Source organism: Corythoichthys intestinalis, chromosome 11, assembly GCF_030265065.1.
Source record: "Corythoichthys intestinalis isolate RoL2023-P3 chromosome 11, ASM3026506v1, whole genome shotgun sequence".
NCBI lineage: Eukaryota > Metazoa > Chordata > Actinopteri > Syngnathiformes > Syngnathidae > Corythoichthys > Corythoichthys intestinalis.
The window spans coordinates 44416886-44444322 of record NC_080405.1 but is presented as its reverse complement, the minus strand read 5'-3'; the positions used below and the strand labels follow the sequence as shown (position 1 = coordinate 44444322).

Sequence of the window (27437 nt, the reverse complement as noted above, 5' to 3'; positions counted from 1 at the left end):
TATCATGGATTGGTCAGACATTACTTAACTCATTGTCTGCCATTGACAGCGCCTGACGTTCAATGCATTTGAAGTGGGAGGGTTGGCAGTGAATGTCATTCGCTGCCACCCTCCAACTTCAAATTGATTAGACATCTCTATCGCAAGTTATAAACTCAATTACATTCTCAGCAACATTTCATTAATGAGAACCCATGTCAGTCCCACCTGTTCCTCCCTGCTGTTTATGATAACCAGGTCGGCTCCCTTGTTTATGCAGTCTTGTCTGCTTTTTGTCCAATTCTGACTCGAGTTTGACACAAAGTAACAGTTGGTGTTGAACGTCCACCAGCCGGCCCCACAGCGCATACCTATAGAATGTCATAAAAATGAGGAGATTAATGAGGCAACTATACTTTTGTCTCTCGCGGTCTTACTTTTTAGCTTGGCGGTCATCTTGTCCACGTTGTGCTGCAGCTCAAGCCTTTGTATTTCGAGGCTACTCTGATTTCTTTGTAGCTCCTCGTAATCGACCCTCAGTGTGTTGCAGTCGTTGTGCATATTTTGCATTTGAAGAAGCCGGTTCTGAATTAGACAAATACCTATGCTTGCTGTCAAGGCCGTATTATTTCTTTCAAGTCGGTCTCTTTCAACCTCAAGCAAAGTGTAATTGTTTTGTAAATAGTCTCTCTCTTTTTTTATATTGTTATTGAGGGATTTAAGCATAACTTTCTCAGCAGTCAATGTGGTCTTATTGGTAATAAGTAGCTGTTTCTCTTGAACGAGGGATGCATATCGGTTCTGCAACTGGTCTTTCTCACTTCTCAGTGAAGAATAACTCTGTTGTAACTGATCTTTCTCCTTTCTTAGAATGTCAAAGCGGAACCTGCACTGATCTCTTTCAGTTTGCAAACTGGCTTTACCTGTTAAAAGAAGCTTTTTGTCTCTATCAAGGGAATTGTAACGGGCTTGTAACTGGCCCATCTTGCTTGCCAGTGAAGAGCAATTGTGTTGTAGCTGTTTATTCTCATTTTCCAGATTGTTGAGGCTGGACCTGAGCTGATCTCTTTCGTTTGACAAAGTTTTTTTATTTTCAAGAAGAAGCTGTTTCTCTCTACTGAGGGAATCGTATCTCGTCTGTAACAGCTCTTTGTCTTTCACGAGGGACTTGTGGTTGGCCTGTAAATGGTCTTTCTGCGTTCTTATTAAAGCATTATCATGTTCTAACTGGTCTTTCTCGTTTTTCAAACTGTTGAAGCTGGACTTGCACTGATCTCTTTCAGCAGACAAGACTGTTTTACTCATTTGAAGATGTTCTTTCGCTTTAAAGAGCAACTCATATCTGACCTGTAGCAGGTCTTTGTCCTTCCCCAGTGAAGAGAAATTGCGTTGCAACTGGTTTTTCTCATTTTTCAGATTTTCAAAACTGACCTTGCATTGATCTTTTTCTGTAGCCACAATGGTTTTACTTGTTAGCAGAAGCCTTTTCTCTTCAATGAGGGAATTGTATCTGCTCTCTGAATTGTCCTTCTCTTTAACAAGGGACTCGTAACGGGCCTGTAACTGGTCTTCCTCGTTTCTCAGTGAAGTGTAATTGTGTTGCAACTGTTCTTTCTCATTTTTTAGACTGTGGACACGTGACTTCAACTCAGCAATCTCGGTGCTTTGACTAGTTTGAAGGTGTTCTTGCTCTTTAACGAGTGAATCATAGCTGGTCTGTAACTGTTTTTTGTCGTTTACGAGGGACTCAAAATTTGCCTGTAACAAGTCTTTCTCGCTTTTCAGTGAAGAGAAATTGTGTTGTAGCTGTTTATTCTCATTTTCCAGATTGTTGAGGCTGGACCTGAGCTGATCTCTTTCGTTTGACAAAGTTTTTTTATTTTCAAGAAGAAGCTGTTTCTCTCTACTGAGGGAATCGTATCTCGTCTGTAACAGCTCTTTGTCTTTCACGAGGGACTTGTGGTTGGCCTGTAAATGGTCTTTCTGCGTTCTTATTAAAGCATTATCATGTTCTAACTGGTCTTTCTCATTTTTCAAACTGTTGAAGCTGGACTTGCACTGATCTCTTTCAGCAGACAAGACTGTTTTACTCATTTGAAGATGTTCTTTCGCTTTAAAGAGCGACTCATATCTGACCTGTAGCAGGTCTTTGTCCTTCCCCAGTGAAGAGAAATTGCGTTGCAACTGGTTTTTCTCATTTTTCAGATTTTCAAAACTGACCTTGCATTGATCTTTTTCTGTAGCCACAATGGTTTTACTTGTTAGCAGAAGCCTTTTCTCTTCAATGAGGGAATTGTATCTGCTCTCTAAATTGTCCTTCTCTTTAACAAGGGACTCGTAACGGGCCTGTAACTGGTTTTCCTCGTTTCTCAGTGAAGTATAATTGTGTTGCAACAGTTCTTTCTCATTTTTTTGGCTGTGGACACGTGACTTCAACTCAGCAATCTCGGTGCTTTGACTAGTTTGAAGGCGTTTTTGCTCTTTAACTAGTGAATCATAGGTGGTCTGTAATTGTTTTTTGTCTTTTACAAGGGACTCAAAATTGGCCTGTAACAAGTCTTTCTCGCTTTTCAGTGAAGAGTAATAATGCTCTAACTGGACTTTCTCTTTTTCCAGATTGTTTAAGCGGGACTTGAACTCATCTCTTTCAGAAGCCACCATAGTTTTATTGGCTTGAAGGTGCTCTTGCTCTTTAACAAGGGAATTGTAGCTGGTCTGTAACTGGTCTTTTTCTTCAATAAGGGACTCATAACTAACCCGTAACTGCTCTTTCTCTTTGCCCAGTGCACTGTTCTCGCTATTTAGGAGGCTGTAATTGGACTGCAAGTGATCATGCTGTTGCTTCACATTCTGGAGGTTGGCTCTCAAATCATCTCGTTCGGTGGTCAAAGCCATTTCGATACCAAGGAGTCGATCTCTGTCCGTCACCACAGTATTGTAGCTCAAATTCAACAAGCTTTTGTCTCTCGTCAGGTTATACAAAGCGAATACAAGTTGGTTTCTCTCCACTTGTTCGATGTTGGTGTGGAAATACTGGCCCGTCTCTTGATTTAGATTGTCAGAATTACTCTTGTCCGCCATTGAAAAAACAGGCAGAAGTTCATCTGTTAATATGGATTTAAGGTGAAAAAATCAGTAACAAAAAGAAATTCAACTGCATGTCAAATAGTCATGCTAACAAGTTTTAAATGTGACATACAGTAGATAAATTGTCCAATGTTACCAGCCAGTAATACTGCGCACAGCAAACCAAGACACACAGTGATGCATCTGGATGACTTTTTCCTTTGTTTAAAACTCACTAAATAAATGGGAAGAAAAATACTGTCAGTTTCCAAATAAAACAAGCCTAAAATGATTCATTCTTCATTGTACTTTTTCTCTCATAATTTTAGCTTTTATTGAAAATGAATGGATTTTTAATCCAGAGTACAGTGGTACCTCGACATACAATCGCTTCGATCTGATCTTTTCGACATCCGACGTAAAATTTGACTCGCCATGTTTCTACATCCGACGACATGCTCGAAATACGACGATTCATGACAGCGGAGTTTCTTTGTTTTGCCAGAAGAGAGGGAGAAATCAACACTGGTTCCAAAAAGGTTAGTGCAGGTGTGGGAAAAAAGGGAAAGGTGACGCTTTCCATTGAAGTGAAGACGGAAATGAAAGAAAAATATGAGCATGGTGTGTGCAGCCGTGAACTGGCTCAACAATATGGCCGGGGAATGTCGATCACGATACTTTTTCCTCTGACCTCCGTTCGCCAGTCTTTATAAGTTAAGGTGGCAATTATTATTATTGTAACATCGCCAAAGAAATCGCCAGCTTCGTCAGGTTTCTAATCATTTATTTCATCAACTTGTGCAACACAACACGCCTACTCTCCGATGTAGTTGACGCCAGCAGCCAGCTAGCAACAAAACATTAAAAGAGAAAGTAAAATAGAACTGCACTATCTCACCGTCACATCAGCTAGGCGGTGCGTTAATGTATAGCAAAAAACGTCCGCCACATTAGAACCCGATTCCTTACATTATTAGAGGAATTATTATTATTATTAGGGCTGTCAAACGATGAAAATTTTTAACCGAGTTAATTACAGCTTAAAAATTAATTAATCATAATTAATCGCAATTCAAACCATCTATAAAATATGCCATATTTTTCTGTAAACTATTGTTGGAATAGAAAGATAAGACACGATGGATATATACATTCAACGTACGGTACACAAGTACTGTATTTGTTTATTATAACAATAAATCAACAAGATGGCATTAACATTATTAACATTCTGTTAAAGCGATCCATGGATAGAAAGACTTGTAGTTCTTAAAAGATAAATGTTAGTACAAGTTATAGAAATTTTATATTAAAACCCCTCTTAATTTTTTCGTTTGAATAAAATTTGTAAAATTTTCAATCAAAAAATAAATTAGTAGCCCGCCGTTGTTGATGTCAATAATTACACAATGCTCATGGGTGTTTAAGCCCATAAAATCAGTCGCACCCAAGCGCCAGCAGAGGGCGACAAAACTCCAAAAAACACAAGTAACAAGTTGGCATTGCACTGTGGTGTCATTTTAATCTGTTTGAGCAGGGCATGTGCGTTAATTGCGTCAAATATTTTAATGTGATTAATTCAAAAAATTAATTACCGCCCGTTAACGCGATAATTTTGACAGCCCTAATTATTATATTATTGTTCCAGTTTTTATTTGTAATTTATTTGTTTTGCTATGTCTAATTGCCATTTCTAATTGTACAATTAGTATTTTTTAAGGATTTAGTGTAGGTTTTCGGGCTGTGGAACAAATTAATGGAAATATAATGTATTCCTATGAAAAAATCCTGCTCGACATACGACCATTTCGACTTACAAACAAGGTCCTGGAACAAAATAACTTCATATGTAGAGGTAGCACTGTTAAAGAGTGTTCTCCTCACTCTTGTCCTCCATTCATGTCTCTGTATTATGTCCCTATTAACTATACTGCAGGGTTCACTAAATCCGGACCTCGTTGCCACTTTTCCTGTCGTGTTTTCCACGTCTCTCTCCCCTAACACACCTGAATCAAATGATTATGTCATCAGCAACCTCTCCAGGAGCCTGTTAATGATCCTGGTTATTTTGATTCAGGTGTGTTGGAGGAGGGAGACATGGAAAACACGACAGGAAAAGTGGCACCGAGGTCCGGATTTAGTGAACCCTGCTACTGTATAGACCCCACTCACATGACGTCACAACCACGCCTCCGCGCCATATTGTCCGTCAGCTCGTCGTGTTTACGCATTACCGCTCCGTAAATTCCTCCTAGTATAGCGTGTTTTTCTGCTCGTTAACATTAATAATCAAAATGGTGAAGGCGTGTGGGGCGGTTGGTTGTAGTAACAGAGAAGACAGACGGAGAGACTTGAAGTTCTACCGTATTCCGAGAGACCCGGAGAGGAGAGCGAGATGGACTGCTGCAATTCGACGAGAAAACTGGGCACCAAACGATCACCACAGATTATGTAGTGGTCATTTTATATCTGGTAAGATGCATTTAATATATATTTAGAGGGTTTTGGGCTGACAACCACAATTAAGATCATTATGAGGCTAATTGCCGACAACATACAGTTTCAAATTCAAGATGCTTATTTCTTCCACCGTCATTATTTTTTGAATAATATTTAGCTGGTAACAAGTGAAAGAAGCTGGCCTCGTCTACGGATCATCAGCTAAACGGGTGTCCGAACTTTTTGCAAAGGGGGACAGATTTGGTGTGGTAAAAATGTGGGGGGCTACCTTGGCTGATTTACGTAGAACAATATTTTTAAACAAATTTTAGCAAGCCCTTCTGTGTGTCACATTTGCTTTATCATTATTTTTTTTAATTCATAATTTCAACAATCTCGCCTTTGTGGCGTTCTCTTTCGACAGTCGGGCTCTTGCGAAATACTGCTGCTGTGAAATTAAACTAGCTTCAAGTTGCTCTCATTTCTCGCTGCGTATCTTCCCTGTAATGTTGTCGTACATGTCAGCGTGTCTTGTTTGGTAATATCGCGTCACATCGAACTGTTTGAAAACAGCGACTGTCTCTTTGCAAATGAGGCAGACACAGTTGTTACGTATTTTATTGAAGAAATAGTGCAATATGCACCTATCCTTGACGCGTCGCAGTCAACTTTTTTTTTTTTTATTGATTGTCGCCATTTTAGAAAATTGGAAGTAAAGGGTCACACGGGGTAATTGTGCTTTGAGTGCTGCTCTTAAGTTTTTCAAAGTTTCGTGAGAATAGGCTGAGTTTCTTTGGACAAAATAGTTGTAGATATCAGGGTAGCAGATGTCAGGCAGAGACGGCGAAGACAGCGGGTCGAAAAATATCAATTTAGGCATCAAATATGGATCTGGCGAATGGATCGACCGAAGCTTTTCCACATAACTCCTTTTATGCAACACATTCAATGAGTTTTCAGCGTCTGAAAGCACCGGGGTTTCCATGAATTGCACTATAAATTGCACGATAAATTGAGACCATTGAGAATACGGACACACAATGACGGACAATATGGCGGCACAATACAGCGACACGTCATTGTGTGACGTTGGTGAGTGGGGTCTATACTAGGGGTGTGACAAAATATCGAAATGGTGATATATCGTGATACTTTGTATCCCAAAAGGTTATTGATATGCTCCTGCCAAGAATCGAGATATCATTTTAAAAAGGTGTCAATATTAAAAAAAAAAAAAAAAAAAAAGGGGACCAACAAGTTGCTACCAAAATCTTCCACCTTAATAGTGTCTCAGGTAACTAATGCTGCCATTGACGGTGCTCGACGCCCAATCCATTTAGACTGGGAATGTTCGTTCATTAAAACAGGGCTGCCGCTATTGATTATTTTAGTAGTCGATGAACTATTTAGATCGAATATTCGAGTAATCGGATAAGGAACACAAAAATGTTTACCTTAGCTGAGCCTCACACCACGGTGTGTATATACATATATATATATATATATATTAGGGGTGTAACGGTCCACAAAAATCTCGGTTCAGTACGTACCTCGGTTTTGAGGTCATGGTAAGAAAACAAAATGCAAAATATAAATGTGCTAGTTGTTTATTACACACTTTTGTGCTTTCAACAATAGGAACATTAGCCTATAGTACAAAGCTAGAATTCTGCTCAAAAAGTCGCAGGTATTTAAAGATAATCCAAAAACAATTTGCCTTTCAGACCCCACGTATTGGTCAGCTTTCTTTCTGAAAGAAAGAAGAAAATAGTCCTGTACTAAAGAGAAAAGCAATCCCAATGACAAAGATTTTAACATGTATTTTACAAATGCAATGCCTCAATGAAACATTTTTTTTTCTTATGAACGGTTTTCAAAAGCTTTATTGGTGGATTTTCTCAAGTTAAAGCGCCACACAGAAATTAATAGATTTAATTGTGTAAGCAGGATGTGTGTATTATTTTTATTATTTGATTACAGGTGTTTTTGCTTATTTCAATTTATTTTATTTAAATGGGCTATTATTTATTTTACTATGCGTTTATATTTTACAAATGTGATGTAGTATTCATTTATATTGTATATTTTATGTTGTATAACTTTAGCTCCTATGTGAATATTAGTTCCTACTTGTTTTGTTGTGGTAGGAGGATTTTGAATTGAACACGGGGCTGTGTTGGTTATTATTATGGCAGAGAAGACAGCAGTAAATCAACAAAGACAAGTCAACTGTGCCCCGATCTACCACTCAAGAGATCTGATGGACTCAAAAAGTAGGTTACGATTGCATATTAGTTTGGAAATCGACCGGATCCACCGTATTTTTACACGAGTGACTTCCGGCCCGATCCTAGCTACCGGATGCAGGAGGGCCGCGTCTCGCGTCAAATAATCAACTCTGCCGTTTTCGTGCGTCGCGTTGAGCCGCTTCTAGGACGCGTCTAACACGCGGCCGAACTGCGACTGGTGTGCATTGGCTGATTGACTTTAATGCCCGCGTTTCACTGCGTTCTCGCGGCGGCCATGTTGTCGCGCGGTTGACGTTTCTTAACTGTCCTACCGTGTTGGTCCTCATTATAGTAGAGAAGACGGAGTAAATATAATCTACACAAAGAAACTGTAACCCGATCGACTCACAGCCTTGAAAAGTAAGGGTTACATTACGTTAGAAACTCGTTCGGTACGCCTCCGTTCCGAACCGAGCACCCCGAACCGAAACGGTTCAATACAAATACATGTACCGTTACACCCTTAATATATATAAAATAAGAGGATCTATGTACAACAAAAGAACAATTGGCTAACTTAGATAGCAAAAGTCCGCTAGCTTAAATGCTATAAAATGCTAACGCTTTTTTAAAATGCCCTCAACAAATGACTCAGACACATATTCCCACAAAAAGTGGCTAAATATACCTTTAAACTAAATTACGAATGCATTCAAAAAAATATTAGCTCAAACAAAAACATGGCTTATGTTGGTCTTAACAGGGAGCAGATGGATTCAGCCATGTGAAATGAGGTAGACTAGAGGGCCGTGTATCCACTCATATCAATAAAAATAAATGCAAACACTTTCAAAACAAACCATTACAACGCCACTTTGATTAAACGAATACTCGAAGCAGCAAAATTTAATTTGAATCTTTCTTTGTAATCGAATACTCGAGTTAATCGATTAATTATTGCAGCACTAATTCGAAACCAGAACATTCGCAGTCATTCTGTCCGATTTTCTGGGCATTTACAGGTCACTTGCTGTTCATTTACAGGTCGTTTCCTGTTGAGTTTGAGTCACTGTCTCATCATTTGAGGGATTCCCAGGACACTTCCTGTTCTGTAACACAAAATAAACAGGAAGTGACCCATAAAATACCCCCAAATCAACAGGTAAATGACCTTAAATGGCCCAAAATTACCTCATTGCCTGGCATTGGCTGCCAATGACGGCCATAGACGTCCAATCCGTTTGAACTGGGAGGGATGGCAGAATGAACATTCGTTCATTCGCTGCCACCCTCCCTTTTCAAATGGATTGGACATCTACTAGTGATAAACTCATTCCAATTTGCAGCCAAAGCTTTTTATTCTGTTTCTTAGTAGAATATCCTAGAAGGATTTCCTGACCAATGTATCGATAATCGTTGTACTGCCATATCGTCAGATCGACAGACCAAAAAGAAATGTGCACGTTGAACTATTTCTTTTTTGGCATACCATTACATTACTTATTGAAAAAATATATGCTCAAAAATGAGTATACACATTTGACCTGTATTTAAAATTGAATGGTTACATCAAATATATAATTTAGCATTGTTGATGTCACTTGACTGCCAGTTTAATTAGTTGATATATCTTGTTGCTGCTGCTGTTGTTTCTATTATACTGTACATTACCTTCAGTAACCGACCCTTTCATTGTGATATTCTTCTTTAAGTAGCCACAGTCATCAAGTTCCATGGAATCCATGTTTATTTCCTCCCCTAGTTAAGAACGTCAACATTTGTTGATCAATGCCAATGGAAGTCACTTTTCACAAATAAACACTTTATTACCTTTAAGAAAGAGTTCCTAAACAAATTATTTCTATTAAATGCTGTTCAAAAAACTGAAATTGTTTTATCAAACTAAAAAATACAAAGAACAATGTTATTAACTATAAAATAGGTGAAATTAATCGCCTCCTAAAATCCTGATTGTGTTAATATTTGATGATAATAATAACATGGCGGTCAACACGATCATACTATATTGCATTTGCTCTTTTCATTATTGCTTTTTTTTTTTTTTTTTTTTTTTAAATATAAATTTGTACATTCCAACACAATATTTATATATACAATGAATATTGCTACTATTTTCCATGACTATGGTTTTAGAAGTTACACATTAGAAACTCCTAATTGTACAATTTCCAATTATGTTAGGCTACTGCAACAAAACAATGAAGCAGGTCCTTACCTTGGATCTGTTGGGGGAAAAATGTAAATGGTTTGAGAGGTTCTGCTTTCATATTGAATCAGTCATTTATATTTTCCCTTAATATCAGAAGAACCACAAATGATCTGGACTCTGATTGGTTGTAAATGAACACCCCATATGACAGTTCATTTTATTCTGTGCCACTTGAGTTCGTTGACTTATGGTCATCATTTTTGGGGAAGCAGTTGACTTTTTTTCCTTTTATTGACTTAATGTCCATTTGTGATTTCTTTTCTCTTTTTGCCTCAATTGAGATCGTCGACCGGGCCAACTGAGGAAAGTTTAAAGTTATTCCAAAAGTCAAATGTGCCAACTCGTTCATTTGCCATAGAAAGAACAGTAAGTGCGATTGCATTACTTCTGGAGAACTTAGAGGAGTATATTTAAAAAGTGGATTGCATCTCCAAACTCCACTACTGCTGCAAGTTTTGTTGCAACCCGGGAGATAATCAAGCAAGGGCGTAGGTTTGCATAGGGACGGTAGGGACAAAATACGACCAACTTTACAGAATGCTCAAATTGTCCCTACCAACTTTTAAGCAACTTAATTTGCATTATATAATGTGTTCAGTTAAATAGGTCATTAAGATTTTCTTCCCATATGTTGTAACGAACTGACCATACCATTATCAAATGAATTACTTTCATTATGTTCAGACCTATATTTGCCTCTTTTTCACTTGCTGAATGTGCCAGTACACCCCCCCCCCCCCCCCCCAACGCACGTTTGATTGGCTGATGACTTGACCCACCCCCGACACACACACACTCACACACCCACACAGCCCCCACAGAAATACAGTTTTGGTCAAAAGTTTACATACACTTGTGAAGAACATAATGTCATGGCTCTCTTGAGTTTCCAGTTATTTCTACAACTCTGATTTTTCTCTGATAGAGTGATTGGAACAGATACTTCTTTGTCACAAAAAACATTCATGAAGTTTGGTTCTTTTATAACTTTATTATGGGTGAACAGAAAAAAGTGATCAAATCTGCTGGGTCAAAAATATACATACAGCAGCGCTAATATTTGGTAACATGTCCCTTGGCCATTTTCACTTCAATTAGGCGCTTTTGGTAGCCATCCACAAGCTTCTGGCAAGCTTCTGGTTGAATCTTTGACCACTCCTCTTGACAGAATTGGCGCAGTTCAGAGCCATATAAAGAGAGTCGCGACACTCTGTTCTCGCCGCGGGTGGTCACGTGGTTCATGTAGGGCGTGAATAGTTCCAAACACAAGCAGCGCTGTCATGGTTTGCAATGGAACTGACAGCGGTAATTGCGACATTTATGGAAAAATGGATCAAATCACGTATCTAAGTACTTGTTTGATTATGTCATTGCATTATGACATATATCTAAGGGCTAGTTTTACATTTGGAGTGGACAGGCGACAGTTGAGAACTATGTAAACTAACACAGAAGGGAACTTTCTCATGTTATGGAGTGAACGTGTCATGTTAATGTTAGCATGAGCACGGGAAATCGACTTTTACATTGAAATACTAGATGACTGAGGTTTTTCATTTTTCCACAACTAAAATACTGTTTTTCCAGAAAATGTCTAGATTTCCTTGTTTCACCTACCTGTGGTAATATATTACATACATACATGCATACATACATATTTTGTTCCCTAGTTCTAAGTGGTAGTTTAAAGTTTGTTTTCTCATATTGACACATAAAAACATTTGTTTCCCCAAAAATTTGGGTTTGTGGTCACGGTTTTTAAATTCTATTTTCCACTTTTCCTTCCTTTTGCACTTTCTAATGCTTACATATATGTGTGTGTACATTTTCCATTTAATAGACTTAGTTTGACCTGAAACACAAATGACATTTAACAGTGCAAAACAACTAAATTTTGAATATTGCCTCTAATTTTAGCAGAACCAAACCTGTACCTCTTTAGAGGGATTTTTCATTTTGGACCCAAGCAACACAAAATGATTACAAGACAGGAAAAACATTTTATGATTTTCCTCAACATGTTGTAATGTATAACAATAACAACTTATTACCTTTGATAAAGAAAATCACAATATTTATTGAAAAATTGGTGAAATGGGTGTCATGGTTCATTGTTTACACCTAACATTTTATAGATCAGTGGCCTGTGATGGTTTGTGTGCAGCATGGTTTCCCCAAGGACCAAGAGCAGCAGAAAAAAATGGATGGCAATGGTCAGTCGTCAAAACATGAAAAAAATGTTTTTTGTTTGTTTGTTTGTTGCCATTTAAAAAAATGGGCTTAGTGTGCACAGCCAGCAGTCACCATCAGCAGGCACCACCAGCAGCATGATGTCCATCCATCCATCATCTTCCACTTGCTCTGGGGTCCGGTCGCAGGGGCAGCAGCTTTAACAGGGAAGCCCAGCCACTTCATCCAGCTCCTCCGGCGAGGTCCCAAGGCGTTACCAGGCCAGCCGAGACAGTCTCTCCAGCGTGTCCTGGGTCGTGACTATAGGTTAGGGTAGGAACGTAGACCGACAGCAGCATGATGTGGATCATGAAAAAGTAACCTAAAATAATAATATACATTAGTTTTTTTTTTTAATTATAAATGTGTATTATTTGTTGACATCACTTTTCAATCTATACACATCTCTAAAATATAATAATGTCAAACATTTTGGTGTAAAGAATACAGGTTGTCATGCATTGACTTGGTACTCTTTCTTGAGGGGGATACCTTACTTCAAAGCTTACAAAATGGAGCTAATAAGCCGGTCATCGACCAGTACTCACAAATACAGATGAGTGTGTACGTCACAAAGGGCCTCTGAAAGAGTTAACAACTTAAAAGAGGTAGGGACAATGAATTTACCACTGACGATACATTCCTAGTTAGCAGACTCAGCTTAAAAAGTAGCAGAACATCGCTCGTCAACCAAGATAAAATATATGTATAATTACGTTACGTATCTACAAATAAAGCTCAACATATACATCATAAAGCGCCTCTGATAGAATACAGACTGTTGAAAATTCAAAAAGGATCGTTTTTTTTCACCAACTTACCTCCGAATATACTTTACAGCCAGCCATTCGTATGAATGCGGTCCGCTCTCGTCGAAGCCATGTTTGGAACGACACAAGGCTCCGTAACCCGGAAGTACCCGGAAGTAAAATCGTATAATGGATATCTATGGGAGTGTCGTAACCCTCTTTCTAAGGCCCTGGCGCAGTTCAGTTAAATTTGATGGCTTTCTGACATGGACTTGTTTCTTCAGCATTGTCCACAAGTTCTGTATGGGGTTTAAGTCAGGACTTTGGGACCTGCAGCTGCTTTGAAATGGCTCCAAGTGACTTTCCTGACTTGTTCAAGTCAACGATTGTTCAAGTCAATAATCACTCACAAGAAATTGCTAATTCGTGTTGCAGTATGTATATTTTTGACCCAGACCCCAAGATTTGATCACTTTTTCTGTTAACCCATAATAAAGTCATAAAAGAACCAAACTTCATGAATGTTTTTTGTGACAAAGAAGTATCTGTTCCAATCACTCTATCGGGGAAAAATCGGAGTTGTAGAAATAACTGGGAACTCAAGAGAGCCATGACATTATGTTCTTCACAAGTGGATGTAAACTTTTGACCACAACTGTACATGTCGATAACATGCTGCCTGCTTCGAAGAGGAGGGATATTAGAAGTGTTTTTGTTTTTTTTGACCAGCAGCAGCCACTGTAAGTAATTTAAAAAGATGGCAATGCTCTGTAGGTGGGAAACACCTCTAATTTTGCTACTGAAAGTCCGACCTGCATTAGAGTTAGCATAACATTAAACAGTGTGAACTTGCTAACCTGCAAAACTTGGGTAGGAAGCTGCTATTTTTCCTCAAACGCACGTTTGACTGGCTGATGACTTGACACACTCACACACCCACACAGCCCCGACAGAAATACATGTCGACAACATGCTGCCTCCTTCGAAGCGGAGGGATATGAGAATTTTTTATTTTTTTTTGACCAGCAGCAGCCACTGTAAGTAATTTAAAAAGATGGCAATGTTCTGTAGGTGGGAAACACCTCTAATTTTGCTACTGAAAGTCCGACCTGCATTAGAGTTAGCATAACATTAAACAGTGTGAACTCGCTAACCTGCAAGACTTGGGTGGGAAGCTGCTATTTTTCCACAAACGCACGTTTGATTGACTGATGACTTGAACATCATTTTTTTCTTGATTTAGGTGAAAAATGACCGACTTTTAGATGTATTGGCCTAATAAGAACAAATGGTAATATATACTAAAAGTAAGTGGAAGAATCTGATGCATTTATCTGTTAACTAGCCTTTAAAACTCAAAACAAAATGAAAAAAATTATTCGACTAGATTTAAGAAAAATGATCAGATTGATATTATACAGTAAAATTTGCAGTTTGAAAGTTAGTACAAGTCAATAAGACTTATTTTTCATTAATCATTTAGCCTATCAATTAATTAGGTTCTTATTGGTGAGAAATGTAGCCCTGACCACCGTTCACCCAATCTGTTTGGTCTTATTAACGTCCTGTCCCCAGCAAAAAGTGTACATGTAGCTTATGCGGTTATATCGTCCCTACCATTATTGAGACCAAACCTACACCCTTGCAAGCGTGGAAAACCGTTCGGAACTCATCAACATATCAGAACACCTATTTGCTGACTTCAAAAACAACAATGAGATTATACAAAAAATCAAATACATTGGGGAGAACAAGTATTTGATACGCTGCCGATTTTGCTGGTTTTCCCACTTGCAAGCCATGTAGAGGTCTGTAATTTGTATTATAAGTTCTCTTCAACTGTGAGGGACAGAATCTAATACAAAAATCCAGAAAATCACATTGTATAATTTCTAAATAATACATTTGTATTTAACTGCATGAAATAAGTATTTGATGCATTACCAACTAGTAAATATTTCGGCTCTTAGTTCTTTTTTAAGAACCCCTCCTGTTCTCCACTCATTACCGGAAGTAACTGCACCTGTTTGAACTTGTTACCTGTATAAAAGACACCTGTTCACATGCTCAAACACACAAACTCCAACCTCTCCACAATGGCCAAGACCAAAGAGCTGTGTAAGGACATCATGGATAAAATAATAGACCTGCACAAGGCTGGGATGGGCTACAGGAAAATAAGCAAGCAGCTTGGTGAGAAGGTAACAACTATTGGAGCGATTATTAGAAAATGGAAGAAGTTCAAGTTGACGGTCAATCTACCTCGTTCTGGGGCTCCATGCAAGATCTCACCTCGTGGGGCATCACTGATCATGAGGAAGGTGGGTGATCAGCCCAGAACTACACGGCAGGACCTGGTCAATGACCTGAAGAGAGCTGGAACCACAGTCTCGAAGAAAACCATTGGAAACACATTACACCGTCATGGATTAAAATCCTACAGCGCATGCTGCCACTGACCATCTGGATGATCCAGAGGAACAATGGGAGAAAGTCATGTGGTCGGATGAGACCAAAATTGAACTTTTTGGTCTAAACTCGGCTCGTCGTGTTTGGAGGAAAAAAAGGATGAGTACAACCCCATGAACACCATCCCAACCGTGAAACACGGAGGAGGAAACATCATTTTTTGGGGCTGCTTCTCTGACAAGGGTACAAGACAACTGCACCGTATTGAGGGGAGGATGGATGGGGCTATGTATCGCCAGATCTTGGCTGACAACCTCCTTCCTTCAATGAGATCCCTGAAGATGGGTTGTGGCTGGGTCTTCCAGCATGACAACGACCCAAAGCACACAGCCAAGGCAACTAAAGAGTGGCTCCGCAAGAAGCATCTCAAGGTCCTGAAGTGGCCTAGCCAGTCACCAGATCTGAACCCAATGGAAAATCTATGGAGGGAGCTGAAAGTCCGTGTTGCCCGGCAGCAGCCCCGAAACCTGAAGGCTCTGAGAGAAAATCTGCATGGAGGAGTGGGCCAAAATCCCTGCTGCAGTGTGTGCAAACCTTGTCAAGGACTACAGGAAACGTTTGGTATCTGTAATAGCAAACAAAGCTTTCTGTACCAAATATTAAGTTCGATTTTTGTGATGTATCAAATACTTATTTCATGCAATTAAATTCTAATTTATTATTTAAAAATCATTTTCTGTTTTTTTTTGTATTAGATTCCGTCCCTCACAGTTGAAGAGAAGTTATGATACAAATTACAGACCTCTACATGGCTTGCAAGTGGGAAAACCAGCAAAATCGGCAGTGTATCAAATACTTGTTCTCCCCACTGTACCTCTTGTACTAAGACAGTGAAGGAAAGGGCCATAAAAATGGCAGGCAACATCACCAATCACCAAATCAAGGACATTAATTCAGCGGCGGCAGATTCGCCTCTGATGAATCATGTGATGTGATCGATATTGAACTCCCTGCGCTTTTATGCAGGTACGTGAACCCCGATTATATACCATAATTTTTGGACTATAAGGCGCACCTGACTATAAGCCGCACCCACCAAATTTGACACAAAAACAGCATTTGTTCACAGATAAGCCGCACTGGACTATAAGCTGCAGCACTCCTCACTGCATTATGGAATATTTACACCAAAAGATAGTAACCGGTAACACTTTATTTGACAGCGGCACCGTAAGACTGTCATAAGACCAAATGAACCACCAATAGGCTGAAAAGCTCCATTGTTTCGGGAAGCTTTATTTGCCCATCACTGCTCCACCTGCTGTCAACACTGTTGTCGTCCAACATGCCTCCTAGCATGCATTGCAGCACTACAGATGTAAATAACAATCAAAATTCATGTTCTCTGCAAATTATTTCTTCAGTTACTGTTTCAGTTTCATTTATTGCTAGAGATAGCATTTGGTAACTCTTTATTCGAAAGTGGCCCCATAAAGCTGTCATTAGACAATCATAATTATGACATGACATTGTTATGACAATTAATGAATGCTTATGACAGATGTCATTTAGGGTTATCCGGCAAATTATCTCACTTTTGAATGGAAGTAAAAGATCCGAGCTGAACATAATTGGAGATAGTGACATAGTTTGACGGATGACACTTAATGACATCTGTCATAAGCATTCAGTAATGCCCATGATAGTGCCATGTCATAATTATGATGGTCATAAGATCAAATGAACCACCATTGCTTCAAGAAGCTTCATTTGGACATTACTGCTCCCTTGGAGAGACAGTCAACCTCGGCTGCCAGCTGCCGTCAACACTGTTGTTCTCCAATATGCCTCCTAGCATGCATTGCAGCGCTACAGATGTAAATGACAATCAAAATTCATGTTATGTGCCAATTATTTCTTCAGTTGCTGTTCCAGTTGTTTCATTAATTGCTAGTTATGGTATTTGGTAACATTTCATTTGACAGTCGTGCCATAAGACTATCATAAATATGACATGACACTGCCATTAGCATTAATGAATCCTTATGACAGATGTCATTTTGTGTCATTGGCAAATTATCTCACTTTTGAATAGATTTAAAAGATCCAAGCTGGACATAAATGTTAGTGAGTTAGTGACATAGTTTGCCGGATGACAATGACATCTGTCATAAGCATTCATTAATGCCCTTGATAGTGTTATAATTATGACGGTCTTATGACGCAGCTCTCAAATAAAGTGTTACCTATTAACCCAAATAAATCAACAAATAAGCCGCGCTGGACTATAAACTGCAGGATACTGAGGGAGGGAAAAAAGTAGCGGCTTATAGTCCGGAATTTACGGTAGTTAACCTTTTCAAAAGGGGGCAGTCTTATTTTCTTATTATTTTTTTAAATGCTGGCTGCATTTTGTTGCACACGTTTCTTGCCCAGATATGTTAAGCACGTTCTATTTTTTTGTTATTTTTGAATCTTCAAAATAAAAATGGTATCAAAATTCGGATTTCTTTATTGCATTTCTTTAATTTCATCAAAGCATTTCAACAGAATTCATGAATATTGTAATCAAGTTAAACTTGAGGTGGCATTGTACAAAATAGTCACGTGGTGCATCATTAAGGAAAATAAACATTTAATCATAAAGCCTCATAATGTATTTATAGCCATCTTAGTCATTTTGTTAGCAGAAAAATATAGCTAATATAGATACATACAACATGTGTTGCCTTCATTTAAAAAAAAAAAAAAAAAAATCATTTCAGGCAGGTACATTCATTTTATCAAAATACAGTTCTACTGCTTTCAGCAATGACAAAAAAAAAAAACCAAACAAACAAAAAAAAAAAACAAAAGGCCTGAAAGGGAGTGGGACGAAGAAAACATATCCCACTCCGGCTTCTCAATTATCTTGCAATAAGTAAATTATTTTCCAACAACCTGTTTTTGTTTTAAATAGTTACATGATGGACATTCTTTCCCGACAAAGGCAACCAAATAACAGAACAAGACAATTTCCTCTGTCAGCAGGAGAGAAAACAAAGGAGAGAAAAAAGAAACAAAAATATGTACATATACACATGTATTACATCTCTATACCAGCAATGGTAATAGAGATACACAGAGTTAACAAAACATTGAACCCTGATATGCATTTAAGACCCTCCCTGAATATACAGTATTTTGACCAAATGAAATGTCTATAATGCATCTTAAGTATGTGAATATTTTTACACTCTTTAAGTGGTGAACTCAGACTGTTCCATAACTTAACTCTGCGTACAGACACACATGAGCTTTTGCGAGTTGTTCTAAATTTAGGAAGTGTGAACTCCCCATAAGCTCTTAATTTAGGAGTGCTTTCTGGAGTGGTGAAATATGTATGTAAATTTGCCGGTAATGTATTGTTCTAAGCTTTATACAGAATTATAGATGCGTTATAATTAGAGATGTCCCGCTCGATCGGGTCCGATCACGTCATTTTCAAAGTATCGGAATCGGCAAAAAAATATCGGACATGCCTTTTTTAAATAAATATATATATATTTTTTAATTAAATCGTTTTCTAATTGTATTTAACGTTACAGATATAATATGTTACACTCATCCAGAGTCTTTAGTTTAGGCTTTAAGGTAGGGTTATCAAATTTCTCCAGATAACGGCGGTAATTAATTTTTTCAAAAAATGTATCACGTTAAAATATTTAACGCAATTAATGCATGCGCTGCACGACCCAGTCATGCATTGTCGCGCTCAATCCGTAATGGCGCCGTTCTACCTATATAGAGAGCTAAAAGGCAGCGCAGAATGAGTAGAGTGAATTTTAGCAGCCTTGGAGCCTTTTTTTAATTGGTTAAAGCCTTACAATCCCTCTCCCTACGATTGGACAAATCGTGGGAAGCAATGTGGGGAAGCAAGGTAGTAATTGATCTTTTTCTTAACACCCTAGGTTATTAACCAACGCAGAGAAGATATATCAATTGGTAGCACTACGCACAGTCATGGTTGCACTTCCCATTATGCATTTGGGCATGGCTACAGTATCATTTACTGAAAGCTCAACAAATACACTAGATGGCAATATTTAGTCACAATATACAAAGTCACATTTATCCTTTAAGAATTAAAGTCGTTCTATCCGTGGATCACTCTCACAGACAGAATGTTAATAATGTAAATGCCATCTTGAGGATTTATTGTCATAATAAACAAATACAGAACTTATGTACTGTATGTTGAATGTATATATTCGTCCGAGTTGTATTCATTTTTTTCTTAATGCATTGCCAAAATGTACATGATCGGGAAAAATTATCGGGAATGATTGGAATTGGGATCGGATCGGGAGCAAAAAAACATGATCGGAACAACCCTAGTTATAATCGACTAGGTCTTGAAATTTAAGCAATTTAGATTGTAGAAATAGTTCATTATAATGCTTACTGTATACTTGGCTTTTAATTTTTTGCGGCTACAGATATTTGTTTTTCATTATTTTGGCCTAATATCCCTTTCAACATTTGGAGTTGCCGACCCCTGCTTTAGGGCTCTGTAAATAAGACGCAACTTAATTTGATCTAAACCAAAATTGTCGAATAAGCGCTACCAAAACCGTATACGTAATTTTTTTCATATTGGTCTTTTTCAAGCTCCAACAAAGTGCAATTGCTCTGTAAATAGTCTCTTTTTTGATATCGTTATACAGGGACTTAAACATATCTTTCTCAGCGGTCAGTATCGTCTGATTTGTTATGACTAGCTCTTTCTCTGCAGTCAGTATGGTCTGATTGGTTATGAGTAGCTTTCTTTTGAATGAGGGATGCATATTGGTTCTGTAACTGGTCTTTCTCTTTAACAAGTGAGCAACATAATATGAGTCGACTGCTTTCTAGAGACCCTGTAAACTGGAATCACTCCCCCCGATTAATTTAAATAATCTGGTCTCTACACCAAGCCCACTAACTTGAGTTAGTCTATTTTTCAACTAAAAACTACATTATTCAAGTTCATTGAGTTTTTAGAGAGTCTGCTGACTTAAGTCAGCGATCAAATCAATCTGAGACAGTTGTGTTTCCGGTGACCTTCTCGAATCAATCACCAATTGTACTAAATTTTCAAGTCACATGGGTAAAATAATAGGGAGCCCAAACTCTTAATGTAAAAAAAAATAATAATAATAATAACTGGGTCATCATGACATACTGATATTCCAAGCTAGGATTCGTAATGCATGTCTTTTCTTTGGAAATTTGTAATGTTTTGAATGCAACAATCAACACAAAATTATATTTACATTGTCTTATTTCTTTTAGTTCAAGAAAACTTTTGCGTACAATTCAAATTTGGACTAAAGCCTTTTTGCAATGATAAAAGCACTATGTCTTTGGAAATTGACATCGTCTTTGGTTCTTCATCTCATTCACTCATTAGCAAAAATACCTGACATATACATACTGGTTTACCGTATTTTTCGGAGTATGAGTCAGTTTTTTTCTTAGTTTGACTGGGGGTGCGACCTATACTCAGGAGCGACTTATGTGTGAAATTATTACCACATTAATATATCATTTCACATGTTATTTTGGTGTTTTGGAGTGACACTATGGTTTGGTAAACTTATTAGCATGTTCTTCATGCTATAGTTATCTGAATAACTCTTAATAGCTATGTTACATTAACATACCAGCCACGTTCGCATTTCGTTGTTCATGCATCATGTAACGATCCCGATCGATCGGGTCCGATCACGTCATTTTCAAAGTATCGGAATCGGCAAAAAAATATTATATATATATATATATATATATATATATATATATATATATATATTTTTTTTTATATATTATAAAAATATTTTTTAATATATACAGTGCCTTGCAAAAGTATTCTGCCCCCTTGAACCTTGCAACCTTTCGCCACATTTCAGGCTTCAAACATAAAGATATAAAATTTTAATTTTTTGTCAAGAATCAACAACAAGTGGGACACAATCGTGAAGTGGAAAAAAAATTATTGGATAATTTAAACTTTTTTAACAAATAAAAAACTGAAAAGTGGGGGGTGCAATATTATTCGGCCCCCTTGCGTTAATACTTTGTAGCGCCACCTTTTGCTCCAGTTACAGCTGCAAGTCGCTTGGGGTATGTTTCTATCAGTTTTGCACATAGAGAGACTGACATTCTTGCCCATTCTTCCTTGCAAAACAGCTCGAGCTCAGTGAGGTTGGATGGAGAGTGTTTATGAACAGCAGTCTTCAGCTCTTTCCACAGATTCTCGATTGGATTCAGGTCTGGACTTTGACTTGGCCATTCTAACACCTGGATACGTTTATTTTTGAACCATTCCATTGTAGATTTGGCTTTATGTTTTGGATCATTGTCCTGTTGGAAGATAAATCTCCGTCCCAGTCTCAGGTCTTGTGCAGATACCAACAGGTTTTCTTCCAGAATGTTCCTGTATTTGGCTGCATCCATCTTCCCGTCAATTTTAACCATCTTCCCTGTCCCTGCTGAAGAAAAGCAGGCCCAAACCATGATGCTGCCACCACCATGTTTGACAGTGGGGATGGTGTGTTCAGGGTGATGAGCTGTGTTGCTTTTACGCCAAACATATCGTTTTGCATTGTGTCCAAAAAGTTCAATTTTGGTTTCATCTGACCAGAGCACCTTCTTCCACATGTTTGGTGTGTCTCCCAGGTGGCTTGTGGCAAACTTTAAACGAGACTTTTTATGGATATCTTTGAGAAATGGCTTTCTTCTTGCCACTCTTCCATAAAGGCCAGATTTGTGCAGTGTACGACTGATTGTTGTCCTATGGACAGACTCTCCCACCTCAGCTGTAGATCTCTGCAGTTCATCCAGAGTGACCATGGGCCTCTTGGCTGCATCTCTATCAGTTTTCTCCTTGTTTGAGAAGAAAGTTTGGAAGGACGGCCGGGTCTTGGTAGATTTGCAGTGGTCTGATGCTCCTTCCATTTCAATATGATGGCTTGCACAGTGCTCCTTGAGATGTTTAAAGCTTGGGAAATCTTTTTGTATCCAAATCCGGCTTTAAACTTCTCCACAACAGTATCTCGCAACTTCCTGGTGTGTTCCTTGGTTTTCATAATGCTCTCTGCACTTTAAACAGAACCCTGAGACTATCACAGAGCAGGTGCATTTAAACGGAGACTTGATTACACACAGGTGGATTCTATTTATCATCATCGGTCATTTAGGACAACATTGGATCATTCAGAGTTTGCTGCACTGAAAGTAAAGGGGCCGAAGGATATTGCACGCCCCACTTTTGAGTTTTTTATTTGCTAAAAAAGTTTAAATTATCCAATAAATGTTGTTCCACTTCACGATTGTGTCCCACTTGTTGTTGATTCTTGACAAAAAAATTGAATTTCATATTTTTATGTTTGAAGCCTGAAATGTGGCGAAAGGTTGCAAGACTCAAGGGGGCCGAATACTTTTGCAAGGCACTATTTATATATATATTTTTTTTAATTAAATCTTAAATGTCTTGCTTTAGCTTTGTCTAGATCCCGTGTCAGATTTTCTTTATCCAGTATCAGATTTTCTTTATCCCGTATCAGATTTGCTTTATCCCATTTCAGATTTTCTTTATCCTCTGTCAGATTTTCTTTATCCCGAATCAGATTAGCATTATCCCGAGTCAGATATGCATTATCCCGTGTCAGATTTGCATTATCCTCTGTCAGATTTTCTTTATCCCGTGTCAGATTTTCTTTATCCCGTTTCAGATCATCCATATCCTGTTTCAGATAATCCATATCCCGTTTCAGAACTTTTTTTTCATCATTCAGATAGTCTATTTCGAACTCCAGAAATAAGATTTTGGTCTGTAAGGAGTCTCTTTTACTTTTGATATCATCATACTCTTGAACGAGGGAGTCATATTGGTTCTGTAACTGGTCTTTCTCGCTCCTCAGCGAAGAGCAATTATGTTGTAGCTGTTTTTTCTCATTTTCCAGATTGGTGAGCATGGACCTGAATTGATCTCTTTCATCAGACATTTTTTTTTCACTTTCAAGCAGAAGCTGTTGCTCTCTACGGAGGGAATCATAGCTCGTCTGTAACTGTTCTTGTTCTCTCAAGAGGGAGTTGTGAATGGCATCTAAGTCATCTTTCTGTTTTTTGATTAAAGCATAATCGTGTTCTAACTGATCTGTCTCATTTTTCAAACTGTTAAAGCTGGACTTGCACTGATCTCTTTCAGCGGACAAGGTTGTTTGACTTGTTTCAAGATGTTCTTTCTCTTTAAAGAGCGACTCAAAATTTGCCTGTACCAGGTCTTTCTCGCTTTTCAGTGAAGAGCAATTATGCTCCAACTGTTCTTTCTCATTTTCCAGATTGTTAAGGCGGGACTTGAACTCATCTCTTTCAGAAGCCACTGTGATTATATTAGCTTGAAGGCCCTCTTGCTCTTTAACAAGGGAATTGTAGCTGGTCTGTAACTGCTCTTTCTCTTTAACAAGGGACTCATAAGTAACTCTCAACTGCTCTTTCTCTTTACCCAGTGCACTCTTCTCTCTATTTAAGAGGCTGTAATTGGACTGCAACTGATCATGCTGCTGCTTCACGTCCTGGAAGTTTGCTTTCAACTCATCTCGTTCGGTGGTCAAAGCCATTTCGATGCCAAGGAGTCGATCTCTGTCCGTCACCAGAGAATTGTTGCACATATGCGTCAGGTCTTTGTCCCTCGCCGTTGAAAGACCAGGAAAAAGGTTGTCTGTGAAAATTGATTTTAGGTGACAAAATCAGTCACAAAAAGTAATGCAACAGCTGACGTAGTCATGCTAACAAGTTTTGAATGTGACTTACAGTAGATTAATTGTCCAATGTTTCCAGCCAGTAATACTGCGCACAGCAAACCAAGACACACAGTGACACATCTGGATGACTTTTTCCTTTGTTGACAATCCACTAAAATTAATGGGAAAGAAAATGTCAGTTTCCAACAAAATACGCCTAAAATTATTCATTACTAATTTGCTTGTTCCTTACCTCTCATGGTGTTTGCATTTATTGAAAATGAATGGACTTTTAAACCAGAGTAAAACTAATGTTCTTCCCACTCTTGTCCTCCCCTTTATGGATCAGTCTTTTTTTTATGTTCCTAGGACAGACTGAAACTGAAAAATGAATTCCTTGTGTTTCTCACCAACTTGGCCAGTAAATATTATAGAGCTGAAACAAATACTCGAGCAACTCAAGTAACTCGAGTTTAAAAACTGATCCGAGTAATTTTATTCACCTCAAGTAATCGTTTATTTTGACAGCTCTAAGCATCACGTTTTGCTCTGACTACTTTTAATGCAGGACAACGTGCTGATGTCACGTGCGTAGAGGAAGAAGCAAAAAAAAAAAACAACAAAAAAAAAAACACTGCAGCCGACAGCCGCTACAAATGACGCCAACGTTGCTAAATACTAGCCCGCACGATGCTATGTTGGTAGCAGGTAGCGTCAGATGAGTCTCATAGAGATCACATGTATGTTGAACTAGATGCGAAATGACACTCGGCCGCTTCTGGGCAGCGTTAGTAAACAGCCGCCATCTTAAAGCAGTAGAGTGCTAAGCGCTGATAAAGAGCGCTAAGCGCTAATAAATAAGATTAACGTTACTGTCACTAGCTCACGTAACGTTAGCCCTGCAGAGGGCTAGGTTTCTATTAATTATGACCACTGTCGATGTGTGGCTAACATGTCTTACATACAGGCTTTAACATAACATAGCGTTGTGGAGTGATGAGGGTGTAAAATAAAAACTCAATAATACTAACTATCAATTTTAGCTCAGTAGTCATTGCTGGATAAAACACCAAGTAGCACTGGTCCCTAATGTGCTCCAATACAGCCTGTATCTTATATTTATTTTGAACACTTCAAAAACTCAAAATCCTATCAGGACTTACAGTTTAGACTAACTTAAAACTTAACTAGAACTTAAAAATGGCTTGACACAAATAGAAATTCAATTGAAACACGTGGGAAAAAGTCCTTTTAAGTGATGTGTGTTATCAAGCGTAACGGCATTTTTAGGTGTGTGTATATATATATATATATTTTTTTTTTTTTCAAATAAGATCTAAAGGTTTTGTGAGTGAAAGCAGTGAATTAGTCTTTTTTTTTTTATTCTAGTTACATCTGAGATCAATTGTTGGCTGTTTTCAACAATATACTGTACATCGAAAATAAAGACTTTGATTGACTGAAAATGGTTCAAGATTAGATGAAATGTCTTGTTTTCTCATGTATATTTATAATTGCTCTTCACCTAAAAATATATTTGTTTTATCAGATTACTCGTTTAATCGATAGAATTTTCAGTCGATTACTCGATTACTAAAATATTCGATAGCTGCAGCCCTAAAATATAATTCTCATGTTAAATATTAAAGGGAACCGCAGACCTTAAAGTGCATGTGACACGAAAAAGCATGTTTATTTCATAATACATGCGGTATTTTATGCTCCATAATGATATGGACCGCTTGGATGTGTGTGGAAGCGATCGCTATATTTATTTAGTTTTTTGAATCCCGCGCCATGAAAATGAGTGACTTCCGGCTTCGGTCTTGCATTGAGGAGGAGGGCGCTGTGACGTGTACGTTAGAAGACGTCCTCTTCATTATACAACGTACTGTTGTGTATGAGGACAAAGGATTCAGCTGATTTTGCGGATTAATACGTTTATTTTTCGCATCACGCCAGCCAAACGGCTGCAGAAATATCATTCTGTATGAGGGAGAGGCGTATGCGCCTTTTTGGAGTTTCAAAAGGTTCCCATTCACCGTGGATATTGGCCAAAACAAGCCCGACTACAGTGGGAGCATTGGACTTACGAGGAAGTGAGTAAACATCTTGTTCAGTATTATGTCAAATATTAATACAGCTGTTACAAAGTAAACACTACAAACTTTCTTTAAATAAAGGACTACTTACGTTTGATTATTGATAGGCATGTAAAAAGCTCTCCTCATGCACATTAGTAGCATGTTAGCTCCACAAGAACTGCAGCCGCCCTCCTCCGGGGAACAAACTGTAAATTGCTCTCTGCCGGGCGGTTTGCCGATCCGCGAAGACAATCGACAACTCAAGTCGTCATGTCAAATAATCCAGGCTAGTTATGTGTGATTTTCCGCTTCGAAGACTTTGAAACATCACTCAGTTCGGGTTAGCATGTCGGCTAGCTGATATGCATTTTGGTTTGTTTACTTTCTCCGAAGCCGGGGAAGGGAAATGACATATGTCCGATTTAGGTGTCATAAAATATCGTTCGGGAGGTGCAACAGTAAAGGTGAAGTCGACAGTTTTGACCATTATGGAGTAATTTTGCCATGTCGTCCTGAATAAATGCATTTTTATTATTTCATATTCCATTTAGCACAAGACTGTTGTTTGACCATGCCATTTATTTAGCAATTGGGGAAAATATTTGGATAAAAAGAATATCCTGTAAAAATATTGGAGTAGAGAGACTAAAACAATGACATTTTGCAGCTCTCTTCGTCGCGTTTCCTCTTTGTGAATAGTTCCCCCTCGACGGGCTGACTGGTCCTTCTCAAGTCATTTATATAGCTATTGGGGAAAAATACTTGGCTAAAAAGAATATCCTGTAAAAATATTGGAGTAGAGAGACTAAAACAATGACATTTTGCGGCTCTATTCGTCGCGTTTTCCTCATTCTGAATAATTCCCCCTCAATGGGCTGAATAGGAAAACCAATGAGCCCAGTCTACCGCTGACGTCATCCGCCTGTTGGGGACGCTAAAGCCCTATAATGGTAGGCGTGGCTCACCGGCAGATTAAAAGACTAATTTCTCGTCATCTGCGCTTTGCTAAATTGTTGTATATAGTCGAATCATCTCAAAATATGATTCTAATTCACATAATAATGCCATTCAAGACTTTATTTCTCATGTCATATGCTCTTTAAAGACTTGTAGGCTCTAATAAGCCTCAATTGTTCTCTTTTATTAAAATATGTTCATGTGTTAGTGTTCGTGTGAAACTCATAAATATTGCCATTGATTTAAAAATTGATAATATTTAGTGCATGTTTTGACCAATAGAGGGCGCCATGTTTTACATGCGC

At 38.3% G+C, this 27437-nt stretch overlaps 1 protein-coding gene across 1 annotated transcript in view; it reads right to left on the bottom strand.

Moving 5' to 3' along the window:
• Positions 1 to 27437, bottom strand: part of LOC130923739 (centromere-associated protein E-like) — a 47135-nt gene that overhangs the window by 1357 nt on the left and 18341 nt on the right. Inside the window, exons 4-9 of the mRNA XM_057849665.1 lie at positions 24162 to 24263; positions 22840 to 24069; positions 9384 to 9470; positions 3179 to 3280; positions 417 to 3083; positions 208 to 350 (exon numbers count right to left, since the gene is read on the bottom strand). Of these exons, the coding sequence (XP_057705648.1) occupies positions 208 to 350; positions 417 to 3083; positions 3179 to 3280; positions 9384 to 9470; positions 22840 to 24069; positions 24162 to 24263 (4331 nt within the window). The remainder of the gene's footprint in view (positions 1 to 207; positions 351 to 416; positions 3084 to 3178; positions 3281 to 9383; positions 9471 to 22839; positions 24070 to 24161; positions 24264 to 27437) is intronic.